Consider the following 23816-nt stretch of genomic DNA (forward strand, 5'->3'; position numbering starts at 1 on the left):
CTTGGCTTGAAAGTTATGATACACTACATACGTCACTACATTATTGACAATGGACCTTTTTGCCTATGAAATTTTGCAGAAATTTCACTAATGTGACCGCACCTTAATGCACATTAAGCAAACTCTCCATAGTTTATATCAAGTGAAATTTTTATCCTTGTTTTGTGTGTTGTTTATCTTTAGGAAAAAGGAGACACTGCAAAGTGACATCTGTTTGGTTCCAGCTGCATCTTAGGCGACATTTTAAAAAGATTTTAATCCAGAAGTCACACTTCGAAAGAGGAATTTAGAGAGGAGAAACGCCTCAAACTGATGATGATAGTTCTGATAATGGAGGAGGAAAAGAGGATGATGGATGCAAACCCTCCTATCCGTCATGTGACGAGTCAATCGTGGAAAGACAGCAGATGCCGTTTTATATACATTAACCTGTCACCATGCCAACCCACCTTTCTCAAACATCCTTACATCATTATCAGTGGTGGATGGCATAATTTGTGCTTGTTAATGGCTATGAACATGTCAATGGTTAATCCAACCTGGCGCCGAAGTGAAATATCTTCTCTATGTGCCTCTCTGGGCTATTTCCAGGAAGTGGGAAGTTTTGTTCGAAATGTTCTTTTTTTTTTTTTTTTTTTAATTGCAAGCTGTGATAAACACGGAAATACAGAGCCATGAAATGTCTCGCTGGTTACAATCCAGACCAAACTTTGTTCTTAACCTGTCATCGTCTTAAATGGACTGGGCTTCCATCTCTTCACTAAATACACCTTTTCACCTTTTGTTTTTTGTTTTTTAACGACTTAAATTGTTCTGAAAACCATTTTTCTGTAAATCAATGAAATTGCATGTTTATTAGATTGATTTATTAACCTTAGCGCACCTTAACTGACTGGAAGTTTGCTTGGCGATGTTTGGATTAGTCTGGGTTTAGAGCACTGCGATCATTTCACTAGTCTGCCGAGCACTCAACGGTTTAGAAATGTTAAACATTCTTAGTTACATGATTCGGTATAGCTTGCATGTGTCCACGTCATTCAGACGCTCTCTCAAGTCTATAGCTCAGAAATTAATATAATGTCAGGCATATACAATAGATAAGACTGTATCCTTCACTATATTTAACATTATTGTTATTGTTAAAAAAACAAACTGTGTGGTACCTCAAAAAAAAAAAAAAAAAAGAGAGTGTCCTTGCTTTAGTGCCAACCATAGGCAAAAAGGACAAAATAAGGGACTTTTAATAGTTCTGAGCATTTTAACTCAAACTAATTTCCAATAAATATATTGAATTTTTTTTAATGTATTTTGCCTTTTATTAATATTTTCATTATTTTGATATTGTGCCAGTGTTTATGTTTTGCCTTATGTACCCATGATAATAATATGCCCATAGCCTTCCTGTTCAAATTTTAGTTTTAGGTATTCAGACAGAAATTATATTAACATTAAATCTTAACGTGTACAGAAATGGTCACTTCAAGTACCGTTACTTCTGAAACCGACAAGAATTAAAGAAATTTAGAAAATGTGTAAGCACAAAAATTTGAAGAATCATTCTGAGTTGTTCAAAGAAAACGAGCGAAAATGTGCTGTTATATTTTACTGAAAGTTTTGTACCCAGAATTTATACATTAAAAAGATTAAACACACATTGGACTGGTTATTTTTCTGCTGCTTTACCTGAAAACCACGTCATCTCCATGCTGAGCACAAGACAGAACACAGTTTCCCACACAGATTGTACTTTTGCTACACTTGTTGGTGTACCTCAAAGGTAATGGCTTTGAGGATTCTTGGAAACTTTAACTTCTTTATGTCCTTCCAACTTTCTCAGCACAACAAAATCTCAAAGTCTTCATCTATAGTGAGACGTGAGAAGTCCTTGGATCTGTAGTAGGTTTTAGGATCAGTCAGAGTCTGTTAATAGGTGACTGGTGCAGCACTAATGACCTTCAGGTCTGTAGCTCTTCCAAAACTCAGATGCTGAAGGCTTTTCTTTCCCATCTCTCCATGACTGCTGCCTACTTACCCATGACCTATTGGAAAGTATGTGACCTTGAGCATTATATGCATTGTTTTTATGAGTCAAGGACTATTTTTGTACTTTATGCATCAGGGTATTTCTAAGAACTGAATCATTAAACAACGTGCAGTAACAGTGTGAGTCCGGAGCATATAAATGGTTAACCTGCTGTAGAGTATTATTAGTCTGGATATGTTTTGGGATTCGTGAATCATTAACTCAAGCCCACACAGACTTTAAAGAGACGTGTACACTCAGCAGCAGATTTATTCTGGTACTTTTATGTTGTCTGTGCTGTATGTACAAACAGCTGGACCTTTGGTGTTGATCATTTGTGTTTGGCTTTAAAGGAAACTGAATTCAGGTTTTTAGTTATTGTACGAATGGTGTATTTAACTTCTAATGCTTTGAATGATTTCTGTTTTCTATACTGGCTATAATTTATATACACTAAGCGTTCAAAAATTTGAGATCAGTAAAATTTTGTTTTAAAGAATTTTTCATTCAGTAATTGTTGTAAATTGATCAAAAGTGACAGTAAAGACATTTACAATGTTAAAAATTTCTGTTTCAAATAAATGCTGTTCTTTTGACCTTTCTATTCATCAAAAAATGCTAAAAAAAAATTTCCACAAAAATATTAAGCAGCACTTTTTTAAAACAATGATAAATGTTTTTTTGAGCACCACATCAGCATATTAGAATGATTTCTGAAGGATCATGTGACACTGAATACTGGAGTAATGATGCTGAAAATTCAGCTTTGACCGCAGGAATTATATTTTCAAAAATATATTAAAAGTTTAAAATTTTTAAATTAATATTTCACAATATTTCTTTTTTATCAAATGAATGCAGACTTGGAGAATTCTTTCTAAAGAATTTTAAAAATCTTACCGACCCCAACCTTTTAAACAATATTGTATAATTTATTTTAAAAAATTATTCTCATCCCATATAAGACACTTAACATGGAGCAGAAACTTCTAGAAAAATGTTAAACCCTCATTATTTGGAATTTTAATAAGCAAATTTTCATTGGCATACAGAATCAGTTTTAACCTTAAAGGGTCAGTTCACCCAAAAAGGAAAATTCTGTCATCTTTGAAACTGAAATTCTGTCATTCTTTTTAATGAAATCCGAGAGATTTCTGTCCCTTCATCGACAGCTACACAACTGACACTTTGACGCTTCAAAAAGTCCATAAAAAGACTGTAAAACTAATCCATATGAATTGAGTGGTTTAGTCCAAATTTTCTGTAGACAAGATCGCTTTATACGCTGAACAGATTGAATTTAAGCTTTTATTCACATGTAAACATACATCAACTTACAAATCAGTTGTGGTAAACGGAAACTCAAGCATGTTTGCTTGACGTGTGCGAGAACCAATGAGATTCATTCTTGTGCGTTACGCAGCACGTTTGAGCTTCCGGAAGAGGTTTGTCCTCGCGTGTCAAGCAGGTTCAGTTGAACTTCTGTTTATGTTCACTGATCAGTGTTTATATGAGAATAAAAGCCTAAATTTAATCTGTTCATCAAGGTTTGGAACAACATGAGGATGAGTAAATAATAGAATTTTCATTTCGGGGTGAAAAACAAGCTTTTGGTATTTTGACTTTTGATCTGGACTTTGCTAAAACATCAGTCATTGAAAAGTTACAGGTTTCTGTTCTATATATCCAATAATATTACAAAAAAAAAAAAAAAAACGGAATGGTCACACTTTGAATAATCACAGTGTAGCAGAAACCTGCCAAACTATATAAAAGTCTCTTTCTTTTGAGTCTGTTTCTTTTCGGCCAATTTTTGACAATAGGTCTGGGGCTGAGCAACATAATTGAGGGCTCTCTGAACTCCACAGATACACAAATCATATGACTCACTCTTGCTCGTCAATCAAACCATATACGATTATGTGAGTTCTCTTTTAACCTAAACACATGTCATAGTATGGCCTCTTGTACTTTTAAAAGAAAAACATGAAAATAAGACCTTTAAACATCAAAGAACAAAAGCATCAAATAAATAAAAAAAGAAAATCTTTATAAAGGTTGTACTGCTGTACAAAATATTGACAATAAATGTGAAGGCACAAAAAAAAAAAAAAAAAAAAAAAAAAAAAGATGGGTGGATGAAACCAACTCTTATCTTACAGTTCCCAGAAAACAGAACTGCAATTTCATAATACAAGCCATTTTATAGTATACCCAGGCAAGCATGGCTTATTTTCACCCTTAACTCATAAGTTTCATCAGAAAATAAAATGGTTCATAACATCTGTATTTTAATCATGTTTTAATATTTTATCATCAGGCCTTTGCAGAACTGTACAAACCTCACAATTCTTAACATCTGATCTCTTTGGATTTCAGCACAATATTGCAGTCATACACATACTTCAGGACACATCGTACTGTCCAGTGAGGGCTGAAAGGAGATATGATTTGATTATATACGAGGCCCTATGGCATTATTAGCCACAAGACAGAAACGTCAACAGATTGCATCGCAAGTCTTATGATCGAGCACATTGTTTTTATTTTCCCCTGGTTCATGTGACAATTTAGTCCTCTGGTAAAGGCAGAAAGAATGGAATATAAACAGTGTATTCACTGTGAATGTGCAATAGATTCAAATCATTCAATGCAGTCATAGTGCCATGTCATTAGAAAATCAGTTCCTGTCAATAACATTTACTCATTAACAGGTTTAAAAGAAATGATTTTGACCAATACATAAAGTTCAACCAATGCGTACTTGGTAAGACATTTGGAAATACTTAATGACCTTCATTAAATAAAAACAAGGACCTTCATAAAGTACTGTGCAAATAAAAAAAAAAAACAAAAAAAAAAAATTATCTTGCATATGGGGTTACATTAGTTTTTTAGAAAATCTAACGTATAGGAATGTCTGCATGAGATAGTGATCATAGTAGGGTTAGGGTTGTTTTCATCAGGCCTCTGACAGTTAACCAGGACTAGTAAAGAGCATAACCCCTGAGCGTAGAGCATCAACTATCATCATTGGCCTGATTCTGCTCTACACGCTGCTGTTTTCAAACCCTAATAGTCCACAGTGCACCATGAACATAAATATACAAGGGTGAATCTCACAAAATCTATCATGAATAGATCATATTTCAAAATATAAAGAAAATAAAATTATATTTTGCATAAATAAAGCCTTTTTTGTACCATTAAGATTCTTTGCATCACAAATTAAGTATTTCCCCCTCAGATTTATTTAAACGGCACTGTCAAAAATCTCAAAATATATTACTTATGTCACGATAGTATTTTTACAGTAAAAATATTTGAAACCCCAGTCATTAAACAATATAGAATAAATACACATTTACGCAAAATATAATTTCAGGTTGAAATCAACTTTCATGAGATTCACCCACAATCTCCTTACATTTCTTGCTGTACATTTGTGTACAAATAAAGCACATGTCGTCCTACAGCTCTATGAGGGTATTTATGATATATTCACAGTGCGAGAAATAGCATATTGATCTGTTGAGACTAAGTTGAATGAGCTTAATTTCACTGTATTAAGCAGTTTGATAATTCTATAACATCTCTAAAAAGTACAATAAGCGCAGAAGTAACCCCACACCAGGACAGTGGCTTATTTGCTTTTCACCACTTCTTTGTATAGAAAATGTATGAAAATAATTATGTAGTGCTTTGATTTAGCCCGTCCTCCACACAGAAGCTACAGAAGGAGAGAACTTTCATCACGTTGTGGAGCAGAAATAATATTTGACGATAAGAGTTTATTTCATATTTATGCTGTGTACACAACAGCACTGAGGAAAATCATGCAACGGTCTGTTCTGTTTAGTCTGAGAATAGAGTTTGTCCATGCCTCTGAATCGCACAGATGACCTTCATTTGCTCAAGTACATCTCACAAATAGTCCATTTTTGTTGTGTAAACAAGCAGCAGTTCCTGTTATCAAGTCTTTGTTTGATTTTTTCCATTCAAAATAAAAGTACCTACAAACAGACTTCATTTTATGATTTGGCTGTATTCAAATGTGGAGAGGGAGCGAGAGAGCGAGTATGGAAATCTCTCATGTAGTCGCCATTAAGTAGTGCGTCACCTGACCGTCACTCAGAATCCTCTCCCGCAGTCGCTGCGTCCAAGGCAGCCAAGGCCTCGGCCACCATTGATTCAGTGACGCTCACACAATCGATCTCTTTCTCTCTGTCTTGCTCTCCTATCACAATCGAGGGCTCTTTTTCTTCTCTCTCCTCTATTATGAGCTTTGTGTCTGCTGAGGAGAGGCTTGTACTGCTGGTGTGCATGTCCACTGACAGCACGCTTTCCTCATCGGCTGTGTCCGGAGTACCGGCTAGCCTGCTCTTCCTGTCCTCGTCTTCTTCCTCTTGTCCATAGGGATAACCATCCGATCCCTCTGTCCCGTCTGTTATCCCACCGCCGCCCAGGCCAGAGTCTCTGAATCTCTCCTCTCGCTTACCCGGTTCCGTTCCCAACATCGACTCGTTCTGTATGGGTTGATTGCTGCGTGTGTTTGGAACGGCTTTTATGGGTGTCCCCTCGGTCTCGGGCTGGAGGATGTATAGGCTCGGGTCACCCTCCGCTGGACTCGATCGGATCTGCTCACCTGGAATATTAGCATGGAGCCGGTTGATGTGGTTGTTGTCTATGTCGAGTTTGGTTGAGCTGGGGTGGGTGCTGTATCCCAGGTTGTGGAAGCCCTGCTTCTTTTGGATGTGGTCCGCCTCCTCTGGGAATCTTTGAGACTGATACAGAGAGCTGCTGGTGGGGTCCCGCTTTCGACCAGGAACATCTACAGGGACTGAGGGGTCATAGATGTAACTGAAACAAGAGGAGAGTTGAGGAGAGGGTTAAATTAAATAACTTTTGGTGGCCTTTTTTTTTTTTTTGAATACACAGCTTCTTTTAAAATACTGAAATAAAATCTGTCTTATAACGGATTACTTAATATACCTGGTGACTAAAGATACTTTACAGTGGTGAAAACATCTATTGGAGTTGGAATAGATGCATTTCTACTAATTTTCTTGATGTTTTCTATATAGCCGTTTGTGCAGACTGGGACAGCATTATTTAAAAAATTTGCATTATTTTGAATAATTTTTTTCCATGGCAGCCTATTTTTGTAGTATGATTGATTTCAGATTCACTTGCTTGCTCCTAAATGACATGTAAAACACTGTGGTTGGAAGCTGCAATAATATTTAAAAGTCAGTTCACAAACAAATCCAATTGTTATCCATTTATCCTCCATACAATCTTGACTGTCATTCCAAATATTCATCTATATAAATTCTTTCTGGTTGTCAATTTTGTCATTATATACAAAATACGGTGCCTTTTTCTATTTTTTTTTCTTAGGGATGGCGGGGATGTAACCTGATATGTGCAGGGCATTTCAATGCACTCATAATTTGCATAGCACAGGCAAACGGCCTTACTGACGAAAGCACAGTCAGTGTAGCGAAACGACATTTAAAAAAACAGGTCTATGAGTGATAACATTGTATCCTGTCCTATTTCCTCTTGTAGGGATTTGTTTTTCCACCTTATTACATAACAATATTTCCATTTCTATCTTTACATCAAATTACATCATAAACAGGCAGTAAACGGAGAGAATAAGAATTGTGAGAACAACAAGAGAATGAGAGACATGTATCAAAAACTTGTGTGTGTGTGTGCGCAAAAAATGTGCCTGCTGTATTTGTGTCAGACGCTTCCTGCTGAGATCCTTCTGTTTTTCACACCCTTTGCCCACTGAGAACCCAAATGGAAAAAGAGAGGCAGGTTATTTAGCCAATGTCAAGCTCAAAAGATGTTCATGTTCTGTCTGTCCTTTGTGTGTCTCTGCTGTCATATTCCATACATTTACTGTACTTGATGCAACGCATTACATGAGACCATTTATTATACAGCTTCACTATAAATTCTCCACATGTTTAAGCACCCATTTCTGCTGAAATCCATTTCAGATTAACAGTTTAAGGGTGGATAAAATGGAATTTTACACTCTACCCTTAGTAAACATTACCCCCATAAAACACACACTGCCTAGTAATGTGAGCCGTTTTTCCCTGGTAAAAGTTACAATGCTAATGTTTATCAGCAGCAGGATATGAAATAATGCTAGAAAAGCCTAGGAGCTCTTCACATTCTATCCACTCTAAACAGTTCCCAGACTGCATACTTTTCCCAGTGGATTTTCGAAAATCTATATCTTTTCACCTAATATTTCCCACAACCCCTTGTGCAATGTAAGAGGGCGATTTTGTGATGTTTAAAGCCTTGACTTTAAGTTGAAGAAAAGTGGTCACCGCAATTTTAAATACATGAACAATACAAATAGTAATACATTTTTGTATTGTTTTTGGACTTTTTTCACGATATTTTATAGGAGAGAAGAATGCAGACAGGAGAGTAGGCAAAAGAGAGCTGCAGTGGGGTCAGGTCACAGTTGGACTCGAACCTGGCTCCTCATAAGCCAACTGCACTTAAATGTCTTGAACATGTGCACAAGCCACTAGCAAACATGCTAGTTTCTATGACAGAGTTCAAGATAAATGTTTTCATTACTACTGGAGCTGCCAGTTTGCCAAGTTGCAAATGATTATTAAACACCAAGCACAACTATGCAAAAGCGTCAGTCCGAATTCCCTCACTTGTTTTCATTCACTTCCTCAAGCAAACTATATTAGTGTCGTAATGTAGGGAATAGTGAATGGGTATACAGGTTGATTCTGAACACAGTCTAAAACTAAAGCTAATTTCACATTGCCAGTCCAAATCCGATTATTTGTCTGTCTAATTGTGTATTCTGATCTAAAATTATTATTTATCAGTTACATTGTCATTTTCTGCTCATCCAGCACTTTGCAACAACACAACCTTGTTTCTTTATGTTTTACGTGGCGTAAGAAAGTCATAAACCACGCAAAATCTTATAAGAACAGTCAGACTGAAACAAATTTGTAAAAATTTCATGTGATTTTTTTTTGCCATTCACACTTGCTAAATCTGATTTCCATCTGATATGCACAAAAACTGTATTTGGACTGACTGTCTGAATGTAGCCTTAGGCCTATATGCAGATGCAAACATTAAGTCAGAGATTTCTAATTCTGCTCCTGGGATTGAGGGCCACTTTTCTGCAGATATTAACTCCACCTGCTCCAAAAAACCTACTTGGATATTTCTTGTGATCCTGAAAACCTTGATTACATGATTCATGTGTGTTTAATTAGGTTTAGAGCTAAATTCTGCTGGAAGGTGGCCTTGCAGGAGCAGGATTGGACCCCTGAAGTATGTGAAAATGGGCCTGTGGTATCAAAATACAATTTTATGTAGTAGTACATCCTTATACTATCTTGCTAAACACTTAGAATTGTATATTTTCATATCATATTAAATCGAGTTAAAATATGTGGGTGTTGTTCAGCAGATTTGACACAAAGCCAACCAGACTACATGTTAAATGCCATAAGAAAGCATGTATTTGTAGTATTTGTATGAGGCAATTCTTGCAGCTTGAGCTAAGCCCAGAAATGTGACATTCTGAGCAATTAAAGGGCAGTTTGAGAGTGTGAATATCTGTTTGTATTTACTGTGAATTACTGTGAACTCTTTGCATCAAAACAACCCACATATATTTTGAAGTATAAGATATAAACCAAAAGAATACATCCACTGACACAGAACAGAGCATTACTGAATCACAGTTTCAACCAAAAAGTGACCTCAGGTCAGCTTTTAAGAGACTACAATCTGAATAACATGAGAAATATCAGGATAATAATAATAATAAACAAATGAGAAATATCAGGATCTTCAGGACAGAATACTTGAGACTAAAGAATCTCTACCATTTATACATTTTGTCTTACCTTTTTATCATCCTACAGCAACTGCAACCCATCTGGACAGTTGTGTAGAGAACCTGTAGAGACAAAAAGGGGTCACTGTTTGTGCCTGTCGAATAACATTCTAGAGATTGTACATGAACTGTACTTACCATATATGCTTTTATTGTAAAATACTGTCAAATTTTTGAAAGTAAAAATGATAAATTACAATAAAATTTACAGAGAACAAAATAGTAAAAGGACATTACCAGAAGTGATTATATTTAAAATTGTGTTTTGTGTTGCATGTTGTTATTTATTTCATGTTTATTTAATTATTTTTGTGCCATGTGTGTTATCCTGATGGTGTCTTGTGTATAACCCTGTGTACGTCTACGTATTGGCCATGTTTTATGAACAGGCCACTTATGAAAATCTCTCATTCATCGTGTGGCTTTAGTGGTTATCAGTACATATTAAAAGGCACCTAAAATGAAAATTCTATCATTATTTACTCACCCTCAAATTGTTCAAAACCTGTACAGTATGAATTCCTTTCTTTTGCTGAACACAAAAGATGATATTTTGAAGAATGTCGGTAACCAAACAGTTGATGGGCTCCACTGACTTCCATAGTATAGAGAAAAAAAAAAAAAAAAAAAAACTTTTTGGAAGTCAATGGGGCCCATCAACTTTTTGGTTACTGACATACTTCAAAATATCTTCTTTTGTGTTCAACAGATGAAATAAATGAATACAGGTTTGAAACAGAATGACAGAATTTTCATTTTTGGGTGAAATCTCCCTTTAAGGCACAAAGCAGATTTTGGTAGTTTAAGTATTGGTATATTAACAATATATCACAATGAAATATAAGTTGTAAAATATACACGCACCAATATCTCAATCCTGTAACACCTAAAACATTGTTACCAATTTTTTGGCGAATTAGAAACGTTGTAATTATTTACCATAAATTTAACAGGACATTTTTACGGTGTACTTGTAGACTATTGTGTGGATTGAAATGCACAAGTTACATTTGTTAAAAAGGTATTTGAAGAATGAAGTGTTGTGCCAGAGCTAGGCTGCTGAATCAGTGCTTAGGAGAGTGAACATGATTTCAACAAAGGGCTATTCAGTAGCTGTGCTAATTCTTCACCTCAGCTATTGGAACATGTGGACGTGATCACGGTTATATCAGTGTAAAGAGACCTGCTGACACGGGAGAGAAATCAGAACCACTCAAGGATAAACTTAAAGTCACCAAACCCTGTTAGCGAACAACTGCAAACCATTGCAGACCATCTCAACTCAAGCACATTTTGCTTGTGCACGCCAACCAAATGAACCAAAACATGGGTCTCCACCAAATGTGCCGTTCCTTTTTTCAAACTCCACCCTCCAAAGATAGCACCCTACATCCCAATGTGCATACTATCCATTCTAAATAGCATGTGAGATTAGAATAAGTGTGTCCCAAAGCATAGCATGTTGAAAAGAGTATGCAAAAAGTCCCTAGATGGTCTAATATTTCCAGTAGATTTTTGAAGTGTGGATCCATGCACACTCTAAAGACTAATATTGCCCACAACCCACTGCACTACAAACACAAATAAAGTGTTAAAAAACAAACAAACAAACAAAAAAAAAAAACCATGGCGGATGTGCACGACCGATGATTAAGAGATTAGAGATTTTGATAAAGAGGTTTGAGTGAATAATAAATCAACATTTAACCTGATAAAAAATATTTATTATTTAATGTTATCTGTGTTATATTTCATCTGCAACTACAATTTGAACTTTTATAAAGATCCATTTGGCCATTAACTTTAAAATGCGTCATTATGCAAAAATATGAGGAGAGTTCTCCGCATGAAAGACCTACAGCTGTCAGATCAATGTGCTACTTCTTTTCCCTCCAATACAGTAGGAAATTAAATAAAATGAAAAATGGAGGATGTTAACTGTGCTAAGATGATTGACCGGCCGCTTTACGGTGACAGTCAACTGTCTTCACAAGAAGTACATACTTTTAGGGCACAGTATAAGCAGGCTAATTGGAATGCAACACTAATGTCAGCAAACCCATATGTGCAAAATGATTGACAGGCAGAGAAGTGCTCTGATTGGCTAATGTATTCAGATTCTGTTGTGCCATTTACACAGAGACAGGTGTGATCTCTCAGAACAACTATTTCAGTAATACCTGTGAGGCAATATAGGGACATTTCATTTTGTTTAACAGTAACATGACATATGAAGTCAACTTGACATATGATATTGTCAGGTATATGGCTTCAGGACACAAGGAAGGACCGTCATATGTGTTTGTGACATTCTGGATTACTCCTCACAGTGGTCGGTCAAATAAAATGTTATTAATACATCCACATTTTGTGAAGAGCAACACAGATGGGTTGACCTTTCCATGGCCCGTCGCGCCATTTCAGGCTTTGGCATTTCTTGTGCTCTTTATGAGCAAGTTGCCTTGTAAATAATTGATAGTTCAGTCTGGGAAAAAAAACCATCTAATAGGACAAAGACACTCCCAGACTCTCTCTCTTTCTCCTGAGAGAGACAGCAGCATGGAAAAGTCACCTCACGTGTTATATATGTTAGAGACCAATAAACATTTAAAGCCGAAAGAAAGCAATACAGAAGAGATCAATATAATTACACTGTGAAGACCATTTACATCAGTGTCGTTTTAATATTATTTCGTTTTAATAATTGTATGTTTTTTTTTGTTTTGTTTTTTTTTAATATTTCTATTTTAATTTTTTAAAAATGCAATTATTTATATGCCATTTCTATTATTATTCTTTTTTATCTAATACTTGAATTTTATTTCACTTAACATTTTTATAGTTTTAATTTTGGTTAACAGCACATGACATTTTCATTTAATTATGCCACAATCAAGCATTAATTTGAACCAAAATTGATTCAAATGTAATGTTGATAGTTTAGTATTAAGGAAGCAACAGTTACTTAAGTCATTCATTCGCTGCATAACAACGACAATGAAACAAAGACAAATATGTCAAAATTTAACAGGCATATCAAGTTGGGCAATATTTGTTGTGCAGGTTTACTGACGAGCCAGTCACTGTGACAGAAAGGCAAATGGTTTAACAAGTGGAAAAATTCAAAACACAGTGCTATTAGACTAGAATACTCTACTGCGAACTGAGTCATCATGACGTCTGTATGTAAAAGAAATCAAATATTTATTGTCTTGAATGCAAGTAAAGAAGAACATTTTAAAATATGATTGATTAAAAACTGAAGCCATGCTTCTACCACTAGTTGGTTTGATGTATGACATTCATACAATTTTAAGTATACTGTAATTCTATTCACTGTATTTTTAAGCTACTCTATTCAATTTGGAAGACGTTTACACAAATTATCCTAAAATGTATAGCTCACACAGCTCTCAGGCCATTGCCATGGACACAAGAAACTGGCTAGAGCTTTGCAAGGTGATTAGCAGCCAGATGTGGTACACAGCAGACACCTGTTTGACAGCAGGGACATAACACGGGCACCTGGCAACCTCTTTGTAAGCTTCTAGGGATTAATGCATTTTACAGCAGTCAACATAGCACACTGTCTTCCTTTCCATCAATACAATGACATTGATAAAACGTGGCTATGTAGTAGAAACGTGAAAAATTAAGTTTGTGCTACATGATGTTTTATTAACAAAGTTTGGGAGGAACTATTTCAAATTATCTCCATAGCCGACTCACTTTTGTTCCTCAACAGTTTTCTGCATCCTTCCGTCACCCTGACTCCTCACTATTGGCTGGTTCCTATTCCAGCCAGGGATACGGGGGAAGTACTCGGGCAAAATCCCAAGCTCGGAGCCCTCCCCTTGGACAGCATGCCAAATACGCATACTCTTTTACTATGTCTGATTATTTGTAAGTGTGAACTTGTGAAATGAGAAGAGAAAACAGAGATAAAGGGCTGTGGCGTTGCCTTTTACCAAAAACTTTAACACCCATAACACACTTCATCAATTTGAGAGTCCTGGATATGCCATTCATCATAACTTCATATTAAATTCTCTTGCAATCTGTTAATCTTCTGGTCATCTTTGATAAGTATTTCTAGTAAGATCCTGTAATGTGTTTCTTAAAAAGCATGGTTAGGACTGAAATTCATGATGGATTTAGATGGATAGATTTGTATTTCTGCCCATTAAAGGATTAGTTCACTTTCAAATGAAAATTACCCCAAGATTTACTCATCCTCAAGCCATCCTAGGTGTATATGACTTTCTTCTTTCTGATGAACACAATCGGAGATATATTAATAAATATCCTGATGCTTTATGATGGCAGTGAGCTATACCAATGAGTATGAGCTGAAGAAAGTGCTTCCATCCACATCCATCCATCATAAACGTACTTCACACGGCTCCGGGGGGGGGGGTGGGGGGTTAGTAAAGTCCTTCTGAAGCGAAGCGATGTGTTTGTGTAAAAAAAAAAAAAAAAAAAATCCATATTTAACAAGTTATGATGTAAAATATCTAGCTTCCACCAGACCACCTTCTGTATTCAACTTACGAAGAAAGTGTAGCGTTTCTTGCAGTTCAAAACGCGTACGTTAAGTTTTACGCCTTCCATATGGAAGGCGTTATGGCCGGAAGCTATATATTTTACTTTATAACTGTTAAACATGGATATTTTTCTTACACAAATGCATCACTTCCCTTCAGATGCCCTTTATTAACCCCCCGGGAACCAACTCTCACAGTTCAAAAAGCTTACGCTACGTCCTACACCTTCCCTATTCAACTTACGGAAAAAGTGTAACTGAAGCGACGCCAGGTTTTTTTTTTTTTTTTTTTTTTTTTTTTTTTTTACACAAACGCAGTTCAATTTGTAGTTTTAAAAAAAGACGACAAATTTAGCAGACAAACAGGGATATCTGAGTGCAGGTAACACAAGAGTACACATTGTTCATTTACATACACTAGCAACAACACAAAGATGGTTGAAAATCAGCAAACTTACCATCTAAATCTATCATGAATTTCAGCCCTAACCATGCTCTTTAAGAAACACATTACAGGATCTCACTAGAAACTCTTATCAAAGATGACCAGAAGATTAACAGATTGCAAGGGAATTCGATATGAAGTTATGATGAATGGCATATCCAGGACTCTATATCCAGAATTGAAATTCCTGCGAGATTACTGCAGATTGCGGGCTGAAACCGAGGCAGATTGAAATCTGAGCTATATGCCATTGGCAGACATTTTTCCATTGGAATAAATTGGAGAAGGGAATTTCTCATCACTGTAGAATATGTGCCCTCCAGCTCAGCTTTCTGGCCTGCACCTTGAAAGTGACAAATGCTTAATCTCCTGCAACAAAATGAGGGGGCTTTTCCATTCCTCAGCCCTTAACCTATAAGACACACACATAAGCAGGTAGGCATTCACACACACACAGTGATGGCATTAAATCACAGACTTACGTATTTAAGCTCAAAGGCAGACACACAGTATTACTAATACACATACACACACACACACACACACACACACACACACACACAAACACTTTTTAGAAGATGCTCTACTCTGAGCATTACTCAAACGTTCAAATCCCTTCAACTGCGGTGTGTGCCAGCACAAACCTACACACATGCACTGGCCTTCCACAGCCAAGATAAACAAACACACAAGCCACCAATGGTTCATTTCCTTTCAATTTGTTGAGAACAATTTGAAGCAAACAGCCAGATAAACCAGTATGAAGAGATAATTAGAGCTATTAATGACCAGCTGATTTCAGCTCTGACACACGGAAATCCTCTCACAGACACCTGTAAGAGGCTGCCACATTCCTGTTTTCTTTTTATTATTGCTTCATAGAAATCAGCATATAATTGGGTGTTTGACCTTTTCACGCTCTCACTAGTTTGTCTAATTTGTCTACTAACACTTTTCAACAGTGTACACACGTCTCACTGAAGAATTCTGTCATTTTTTTTTTGTAAAAGACTAACAATTTCCACCACATATCAAATTATATTTTGTGTGTAATGACATTCTGAGGTGGAAATAACATTTCAAACCTTTTTGAAATAAAATGACCAGCTCCTTTGTCTTTCCATGGTTAATTTCACAGCTAGAATTGTATGAATACAACATAAAATGAAATAATATAATTACAGCTTGGAAATGATTCACAATAAAATAAAAAAAATCTGTTTACAAGTGATATTTATCTTGTTGTTGTTTCTTTTCTTTTTAAACACACGTCATGTCTCATATTTCACTGACACTGTTGACATCTTGGTAACCAAGTACATTAACTATTTACAACATTTTATTCAGGGCAGTTGTTGGTCCTGATGGAAATGACACGGAGGTGACAATTTATGAAAAAATGATGTAAATAAATTTTATATAATAAGTTTTGAAATGGTTTATGATTATTTAACTGTTTAGTTAAAATCATAAATTTAGGTTAAACTTTATTTTAAGGTGTCATTGTTACAGTGTAATTATACATTTAAAGGATTAGTTCACTTTAAAATTACCACAAGATTTACTCACCCTCAAGCCATCTTAGGTGTATATGACTTTCTTCTTTCTGATGAACACAATCGGAGTTATATTAATAAATATCCTGACGCATCCAAGCTTTATAATGTGTATTATTTTGTGTAAGAAAAATATCCATATTTAACAAGTAAAATATCTAGCATCCGCCAGACCGCCTTCCGTATTCAACTTACACGAAAGTGTAAGGCCTCTCACAGTTCGAAATGCTTATGTTACGTCTTATGCCTTCCGTATTCAAAAAGCTTTTTTCGTAAGTTGAATACGGAAGGTGGTCTGCCGGATGCTAGATATTTTACTTTATAACTTGTTAAATATGGATATTTTTCTTACACAAATGCATCGCTTCGCTTCAGAAGGCCTTTATTAACCCCCCGGGAGCCATGCGGAGTATGTTTATGATGGATGGATGCACTTTCTTCAGCTCATACTTGTTGGTCCCGTTCACTGCCATTATAAAGCTTGGATGCGTCAGGATATTTATTAATATAACTCAGATTGTGTTCATCAGAAAGAAGAAAGTCAAAAACACCTAGGATGGCTTGAGGGTGAGTAAATCTTGGGGTAATTTTCATTTTAAAGTGAACTAATGCTTTAAGTAGTGAGTAATATTAATTAACTACGTGTACCTACTATAGGGTTAGGATTAGGTTTGTTACATGTAATTATGCATATTTATTACTATATAATAACTACATGTAACGTGTAACAAGGACACTGTAACAAAGTGTTACCTAATTTTGTTTTGTATAATTCATTTTTTTTATTAAATAAAAATATTTTATATGTATTGTTTAAGAACGAATGTCTAATTCTGGGACAAGGGTAAAATAATAAATATAAAAGGCGTTTGAAAAGTATGAATGATAAAGGCATTGCAAGAAGTTTAAGACATTTTAGGGTGCTTTTACACTTGGTTCGATTGCCTGTCCCAAACCTGAGATTGATTGCTCCCCCCTCCCCCTGCCCCCCCGGATTGTGTTCTTATTATATTTTTTGGGTCCCAACCGCGTTCATGCGTTTGCATTGAAGCAGCAGCTGATGTAGAAGGCGGCGGCAAAATGCACAGCGTTACTTACTTCACTTTTATATTTTGGATTTTGAACCTTTGGTTTTGTCAGCACACAATGACACTTGCGTCCATCTGCCGTGAATGTACTGCAAATGTTCTAAAGAGGGCGGGAGTCAATTTCTGCTGAAGGCGAGCAGAAATTCTATATTCATTCTCTCTGCTTGCAGTGCGTCAGTGTCTATAGCTGAAAAAAAACACACATTACATCCACACTATTTGTCGTGTGCATCTATTTAATGTACGAGTGAACAGGAAGCTGATCTCTGTTGTGGCAGCACCTCACTTTAGTCTATTAGTCTAAAATGCTGGTTTATGCTATCAGTCAAAATATTACACAATCATTTTCACCCGAACACAGGAAAGAAACAAATTTACATTTCTACAAATCAAACGCACACACAGTTCTAGGTCATTTACAAGGACTTACATTTAGATATACGCCTCTAGGGTAATGGCTTACTCTTAAACACTATTTTTGACCTTAACGACAGGGCCAATGTTTCACTAAGTGCATTGACTAATACACAAACAGAGAGAGAGGGATGGTAAAGGATATTAGGTTATCCACCAGCACGGTGTGTGTGTGTGTGTGTATGTGTGTAACTGAGTATTGGATGATGTGTCTATCTTGTACAGGTGGAGGGTTACTACATAGAGGGATCAGATTCATGAAGGTGTGGTTTAGACACAAGTGGGAAAACTGGTTTAGCATTTCTTTTTCCCTCAGCATGTGTTATGCTCCCGTTCATTTTTACTCATGCCATGTGGAAACAGACAGATGGCAAGGAATTGACAAGGGTCATTAACAATCAAAGAAACATGAAGAATCCATCACAAAGCTTTCAGTTAACATTCCCCTGTCTGTATGTTTATTTATCTGGTTGGATCTAAATAAAACTGACTATCCAATGGCAAACATCTTTCACACATTTCTCTATATCTTTGGACCAGCTAAACATCACATCCACGTAAAATATAAATGCGGTCAAAGCTCCTTTTAAATATGTCTTGAAATGCGACTAAATATGGGTGTGTTGCTCTGGACACTGTTGCCATGGCCTCATTACCAGAAGACCAGTGCGTGCAGAATCAGCCCTCTTGAGAATGCCTATATCATCAATTAATACTGTGCTAAATATACAAAACAAGGATCTACCTTACATCCTGTGTGAGGTATATCCAAACACACATACTGCTAGCTATTATTCAGCTGTTTCAGTTTATGATGGGGTTTTTTATGTTTGATAAAAACTGTGAGTCATACTGACAAAGAGAGTCGTTCTTTTGTATTTAGTTGCTTGTAGCGCAAAATTCCAACATCTAGTCTTCAAATGCCGCTTCCTTGTACACAAACGCTTATGGTCTTATATCTGATAAAAAAAAAATAAAAAAAATATGATTATCGTAATCATGTGCATAAATCGAGTTAACGACCTAGCGCTATAACAAGTGAAATTGTGAGGTTGTTACTTTAAGATGTCATTTCTACCTCATCTGACCATTGAAAAATACTTTTGTAACCAAATGTAGTTAGGTTGATGCCTAATAAATAATATTTTAACTTGAATAAAACCAGTTACCACATGAAGCATCTTCTACAGTGAAAGAACAATACAGCCTTTAAAAAAAGAGCACTTTTTTGTAAGTACCAAAAAACGAGAACAGGCTGAAATTCAGAAAGGTTAAAAACTGTAAATGAAGGATGCCTGGGAATCAAACTTATAACCTTCACGTTGCTAGCGCCATACTCTACTGTTTGTTCTACACAAATTCTAATTGTAGAAATAGGTATCACTGGTAACTATATGTCCAGCTTCACTTAAGAAATCCTGTTTTCAGATTATGTCTAGTATGATCGATTTGATATTATATTAAAGGGTTAGTTCACCCAAAAATGAAAATTCTGCCATTAATTACTCACCCTCATATCGTTCTACACCCGTAAGACCTTTGTTCATCTTCGGAACACAAATTAAGATATTTTTGATGAAATCCTTGAGGTATATGACTCGTCCAGACAGAAATATAAATCACCACAAAGTCCTGAGAAGTAGTAAAGACAACGTTAAAACAGTCGATGTGACTGTAGTGGTTCAACCTTAATTTTATGAAGCGACAGGAATACTTTTTGTGCGCAAAAACAAAACAAAAATAACGACTTCATTCAACAATCTCTTCTCTTACCTGTCATTATCCTTAACGCAGTTTCCGCAGTAAGCAGTGAAGGCTTCCGTGTTTATGTCTGAATGCTGGCTCAGTATTGGCCAAAGCTGCACACATGAGCAGCACAACGTATGCGTAAGATCCAGGAGCAGGCCAATAATGAGTCAGCGTTCTGACATAGAACCTGGAAGCGCTGAACGTAAACAACGTATGAGAATGACAAAGAGAAGATATTTTTGAATAAAGTCATTATTTTTGTTTTGTTTTTGCGCAAAAAAATTATTCTTGTCGCTTCATAAAACTAAGGTTGAACCACTGCAGTCACGTCGACTGTTTTTAACGTCTTTAATACCTTTCTGGACCTTGAAAGTGGTGGTTATATTGTGGTCTATGGATGAGTCATATACCTCTCGGATTTCATCAAAAATATCTTAATTTGTGTTCCGAAGATGAACAAAGGTTTTACGGGTGTGGAACAAAATGAGGGTGAGTAATTAATGAGAGAATTTTCATTTTTGCGTGAACTAATCCTTTAACTTTCATGTATATACTGTATATATATATATATTTGCACTACCCTTCAAAAGGTTGGGGTCGGTAAGATTTTTAATGTTTTTGAAAGTAGACTCTTAATATATATTAAACTATATGTGCTCTTACATAAAAAAAAAAGGGAACAGCTTTATTTCTCTAAAGGGTCATCCCATCAGAAACAGACTTCACTCATTTGCTCCGGAGCTGCAAGACCTTCTTCAGTACATCTATGAATGCTGTGTTATTACATGGACTACACTTGAAGTCTACACAACACTAGCGCTCATGATCAGAGATCCACAGTCATGGGATCACACAAGATGGCATTAACACACAAGCCCTGGGTGCATCACAACATGTTTTTTTTTTTTGTACTAAAAAAATCCTTATCACCATTAAACGTGCTGCCCTTCAAACAGAGACGTACTTACAAAGTAGGAAATGGCTAAAGGGAAAGAGATGGAGAGATTAAAACTGTGAATAGTGAACCATGGAAAACGGAGCAGCTTTGTGTTGCACAACGTCACGCTCAGATGTACAATGTAGGCTAGTCTGTGTACACACTAGCAGTGTAAATGTCAAGGTAAAATGCCGGAGCCTGACGGAGCACGAGGCCCAGTGGCCCTTTGTTGGGCACCTCAGACCACACCTTACTCAGTACAGCAGACCTTGCTCAAAGTAAACAATGAGTCTTACTGTAGACACCTAGACAAACTGCATAAACCTGCTCAGTCCCCCCTCACAGCTACTGTAAACATTAACACAAGCCTACCAAGCACATATAAAGACCGACTACCTGAAAAAGGTTACAATTTGAAAAGTACATCAAAATCACAAAACAAGAATTTTTGGTTGAGCTTTAAAAGTGTTTAATATGATGACATTTAATTCACTACCGTTCAAAATTTTGTGGATGGTAAGATTTTTTTGAAAAAAGTCGTATGATAACCAAATCTGCATTTTAAAATGTAATTTATTCCTGTGAGGTCAAAGTTGAATTTTTTAGCAGTTATTACTCCAGTCTTCAGTGTCACATGATCGTTCAGAAATCTGCACCTTTTACAAACTGCACACCTTCACCTGTAAAGGTAAAATACTTTAACCACTGCCATCGGTTCATAATAAAAGGAATGGCAATGACAAAAAATGGTGACTCAAAAGGGAAGCAATTCAATTATTCAGTGCACAGCTGTTAAAACCTCAATGAATAGGGAGATTTTCAGTGAATAACAACATACATTTTAGTCTGTTCTTCACACAAAGCTCTCATATAGCTAAAGAAATCTTAAATACAGCAGACAAGTCACATGGACAACTTTTATAATATTTCCTTTGTAAATCACTGTTGTAATTGTAATTGCGGGGGAAATGTGGCTTAGCACAGACTCTCAACATTCTCCAATTGTGTTCCATAGAAGAAAAAAATTCTTTCATTTACCCGTTTATTTTGGAGTGAACTATCTCTTTAACAGTGCACGCGCAAAAAACTACACAAAGTAGTCTACGCTACAACACCTCCATGACAAGGTAAACCCGTGTTTCTTCTGGCGTACAAATACAGGCACAGTAGGAGCACAGGCTTCAGCAACATTTAAAATAGGTATTACCAAACACCAGTTAATCGACCGAACTAACTTATTATGTTGTTTAACTCCCTCATATTCCCGAAAAAGCGATGATGCTGGCAAAAAGGTATTTTTAGTTCTAATAAAGTACACTTTATTTACGGTTTATATTTTAAAGATGCATTTTCATATTGTCCAAACGTACAACCCGTCTATACTGAGCTCTACGCAACAGGTGAGAGGAAAAACTTCAGCTCTTATATGATAAAGAAGCGTTAAGAGAAAACATTTACCTGTTACACTGATGATGAAGGTGTGGCAGTTGTTTGCCAGAGGGGCTAAAATTTCACGGATAACTCCGGCGTACATTTATTTTCCCAATTCGTATCTCCGAATGTACTAAAACTGAAGCGAACTCAAGAAGCGAAGTGTCCCAAAAACTTCTTCCATGACCAGAAGACGTCGCACGCTCATCGCAGCCGTTTCCTCCTCCTTCTTTATGTTTATTTTCCCCTTGTGTTACTGCTTCCGAGTAGAGGAAGGTCCCCCGTGACTCCGCTCTGCCGTGCCTCCTGCACACGTCCATTTAAATTTCAGATGGCAGTCTGAGTCCAAGGAAGGGCCTGTGCTCTGCACGTTAATGACAAACCATGTGACAAGGGATCAAGAAAACGCAGCGAACTGGGAAACACCGTTTAAACCATTAGCACGCGGAGAAATAATTACAGCAGCACAAATGACCGTCATGCAATGTAGGCACGTGTTAGGCTGCACAGGTGCATTCAAGTAAATCAGAACAAAATAAAGCAATAAAGGCTAAATTGTTTTGCAATATTTATTATTACAATATAAAATATATTGTAAAAAGTGAACTTGAGTGGTTTTCACAGTAAGCCCGCCTATTAAAATACTTAAGTCATATATCAGGGTGACCTACTAAAAGTTGTTTTATTTTACATGCTATGGAGCAAATACTACTGGCTTTATCTCAGTAATCCTTCCGTTATTGGTCAGAGTGTTTGCTCAACATTAATCAGTAGTCAGGAGTAGAGAGTGTGTGATGCCATGGGTTAAGCAATAATCTGATCGACCTGTCTGAATTTTTGTGACAAATGACCATTCTCACCTTTGAATGGCAGCTTAGGGTGACGTAGGGATATCTTTATGTAACTGCCAACGGAAGCTTCATGTAAATGAGTCACAAGTTTATTTCTGAGTATTAATATCGAGTCAAAACATCCTTGTTGTTCTTCTCTACAGGTGCTTTACATGTGTGGGGGTGTGTGTGTACCTATGTAACCATAAGTGAGCTAAATCTGACAAAACCTCCTTTGGGATGTCCTCATTTGTAAAAACAGTTAAAATGCAGAACGTTTCCTGTTATAGGTGACTGGCTGTAAAATATAAAATTAGAATTATATGCAATGTCCCCATTTGTCTGTGTGTGTGTGTGTGAGAGAGAGAGAGAGAGAGAGAGCAGGTTTGGGTATACTTCTGAAGGCCAAAAGTTTGAAAATGTCCTCACAAATAGTGATTTTAAATGGTCCTGACTGTTTGAGTTGCCCAAAAATCAGCTAAATTATATTTCGCATTAAATCTACTGATCTCAACAGATTTGTGAGGGTTAATTTCAGATTTATTAAAGAGAAAATATTGTCATCTGAATATAAAACAACAAAATCAATGGAAAAGTCCTCACTGTAATAAAAACAAACATATATATATGTATGTTCACCTGATTTATTTTTAAAAGCTATGTTAATGTATACTGTATTTTCATTGGCTAATAGTGTCTGTATTATCTAGAAGGTATTTATTTAAAAAAAGATATGTTCATGTGTTCTCTTCTGGTTGTATTGTAAATAATATATCAAAACACAAATTTGATTATCATTCAAAACAGTGTCTATGTGACCATAGTGCATATTCAGGATGACAACAGGACACGCATTTTCACTCTCTTACATGGGTGTGTTTACTCGTC

The 23816-nt window shown here is 36.2% G+C and overlaps 2 protein-coding genes across 3 annotated transcripts in view; one reads left to right on the forward strand and one right to left on the reverse strand.

Annotated features, from left to right (window-relative positions):
* Positions 1-1652, forward strand: part of rell1 (RELT like 1) — a 25818-nt gene extending 24166 nt beyond the window's left edge. The window contains 1 exon segment of the mRNA XM_051899939.1: positions 184-1652. Within this exon segment, the coding sequence (XP_051755899.1) occupies positions 184-207 (24 nt within the window). The 3' untranslated portion in view covers positions 208-1652.
* Positions 617-22713, reverse strand: zgc:194930 (uncharacterized protein LOC557813 homolog). Of its 2 annotated transcripts, none has more exons than XM_051899938.1 (3): positions 22126-22713; positions 9946-9998; positions 617-6883 (listed from the first exon to the last, which is right to left on the reverse strand). In XM_051899938.1, the coding sequence occupies exons 2-3, from the start codon at positions 9975-9977 to the stop codon at positions 6151-6153; spliced, it is 765 nt and encodes a 254-aa protein (XP_051755898.1). In that variant the 5' UTR covers positions 9978-9998; positions 22126-22713; the 3' UTR covers positions 617-6150. The 2 variants fall into 2 exon arrangements, with proteins under 2 accessions (XP_051755898.1, XP_051755897.1); XM_051899937.1 differs by lacking the exon at positions 22126-22713 and adding an exon at positions 19492-19588.
* Positions 22714-23816: the final 1103 nt, after the last annotated feature.

The sequence above is a fragment of the Ctenopharyngodon idella genome, chromosome 7 (assembly GCF_019924925.1).
Source record: "Ctenopharyngodon idella isolate HZGC_01 chromosome 7, HZGC01, whole genome shotgun sequence".
NCBI classification, from domain to species: Eukaryota; Metazoa; Chordata; class Actinopteri; order Cypriniformes; family Xenocyprididae; genus Ctenopharyngodon; species Ctenopharyngodon idella.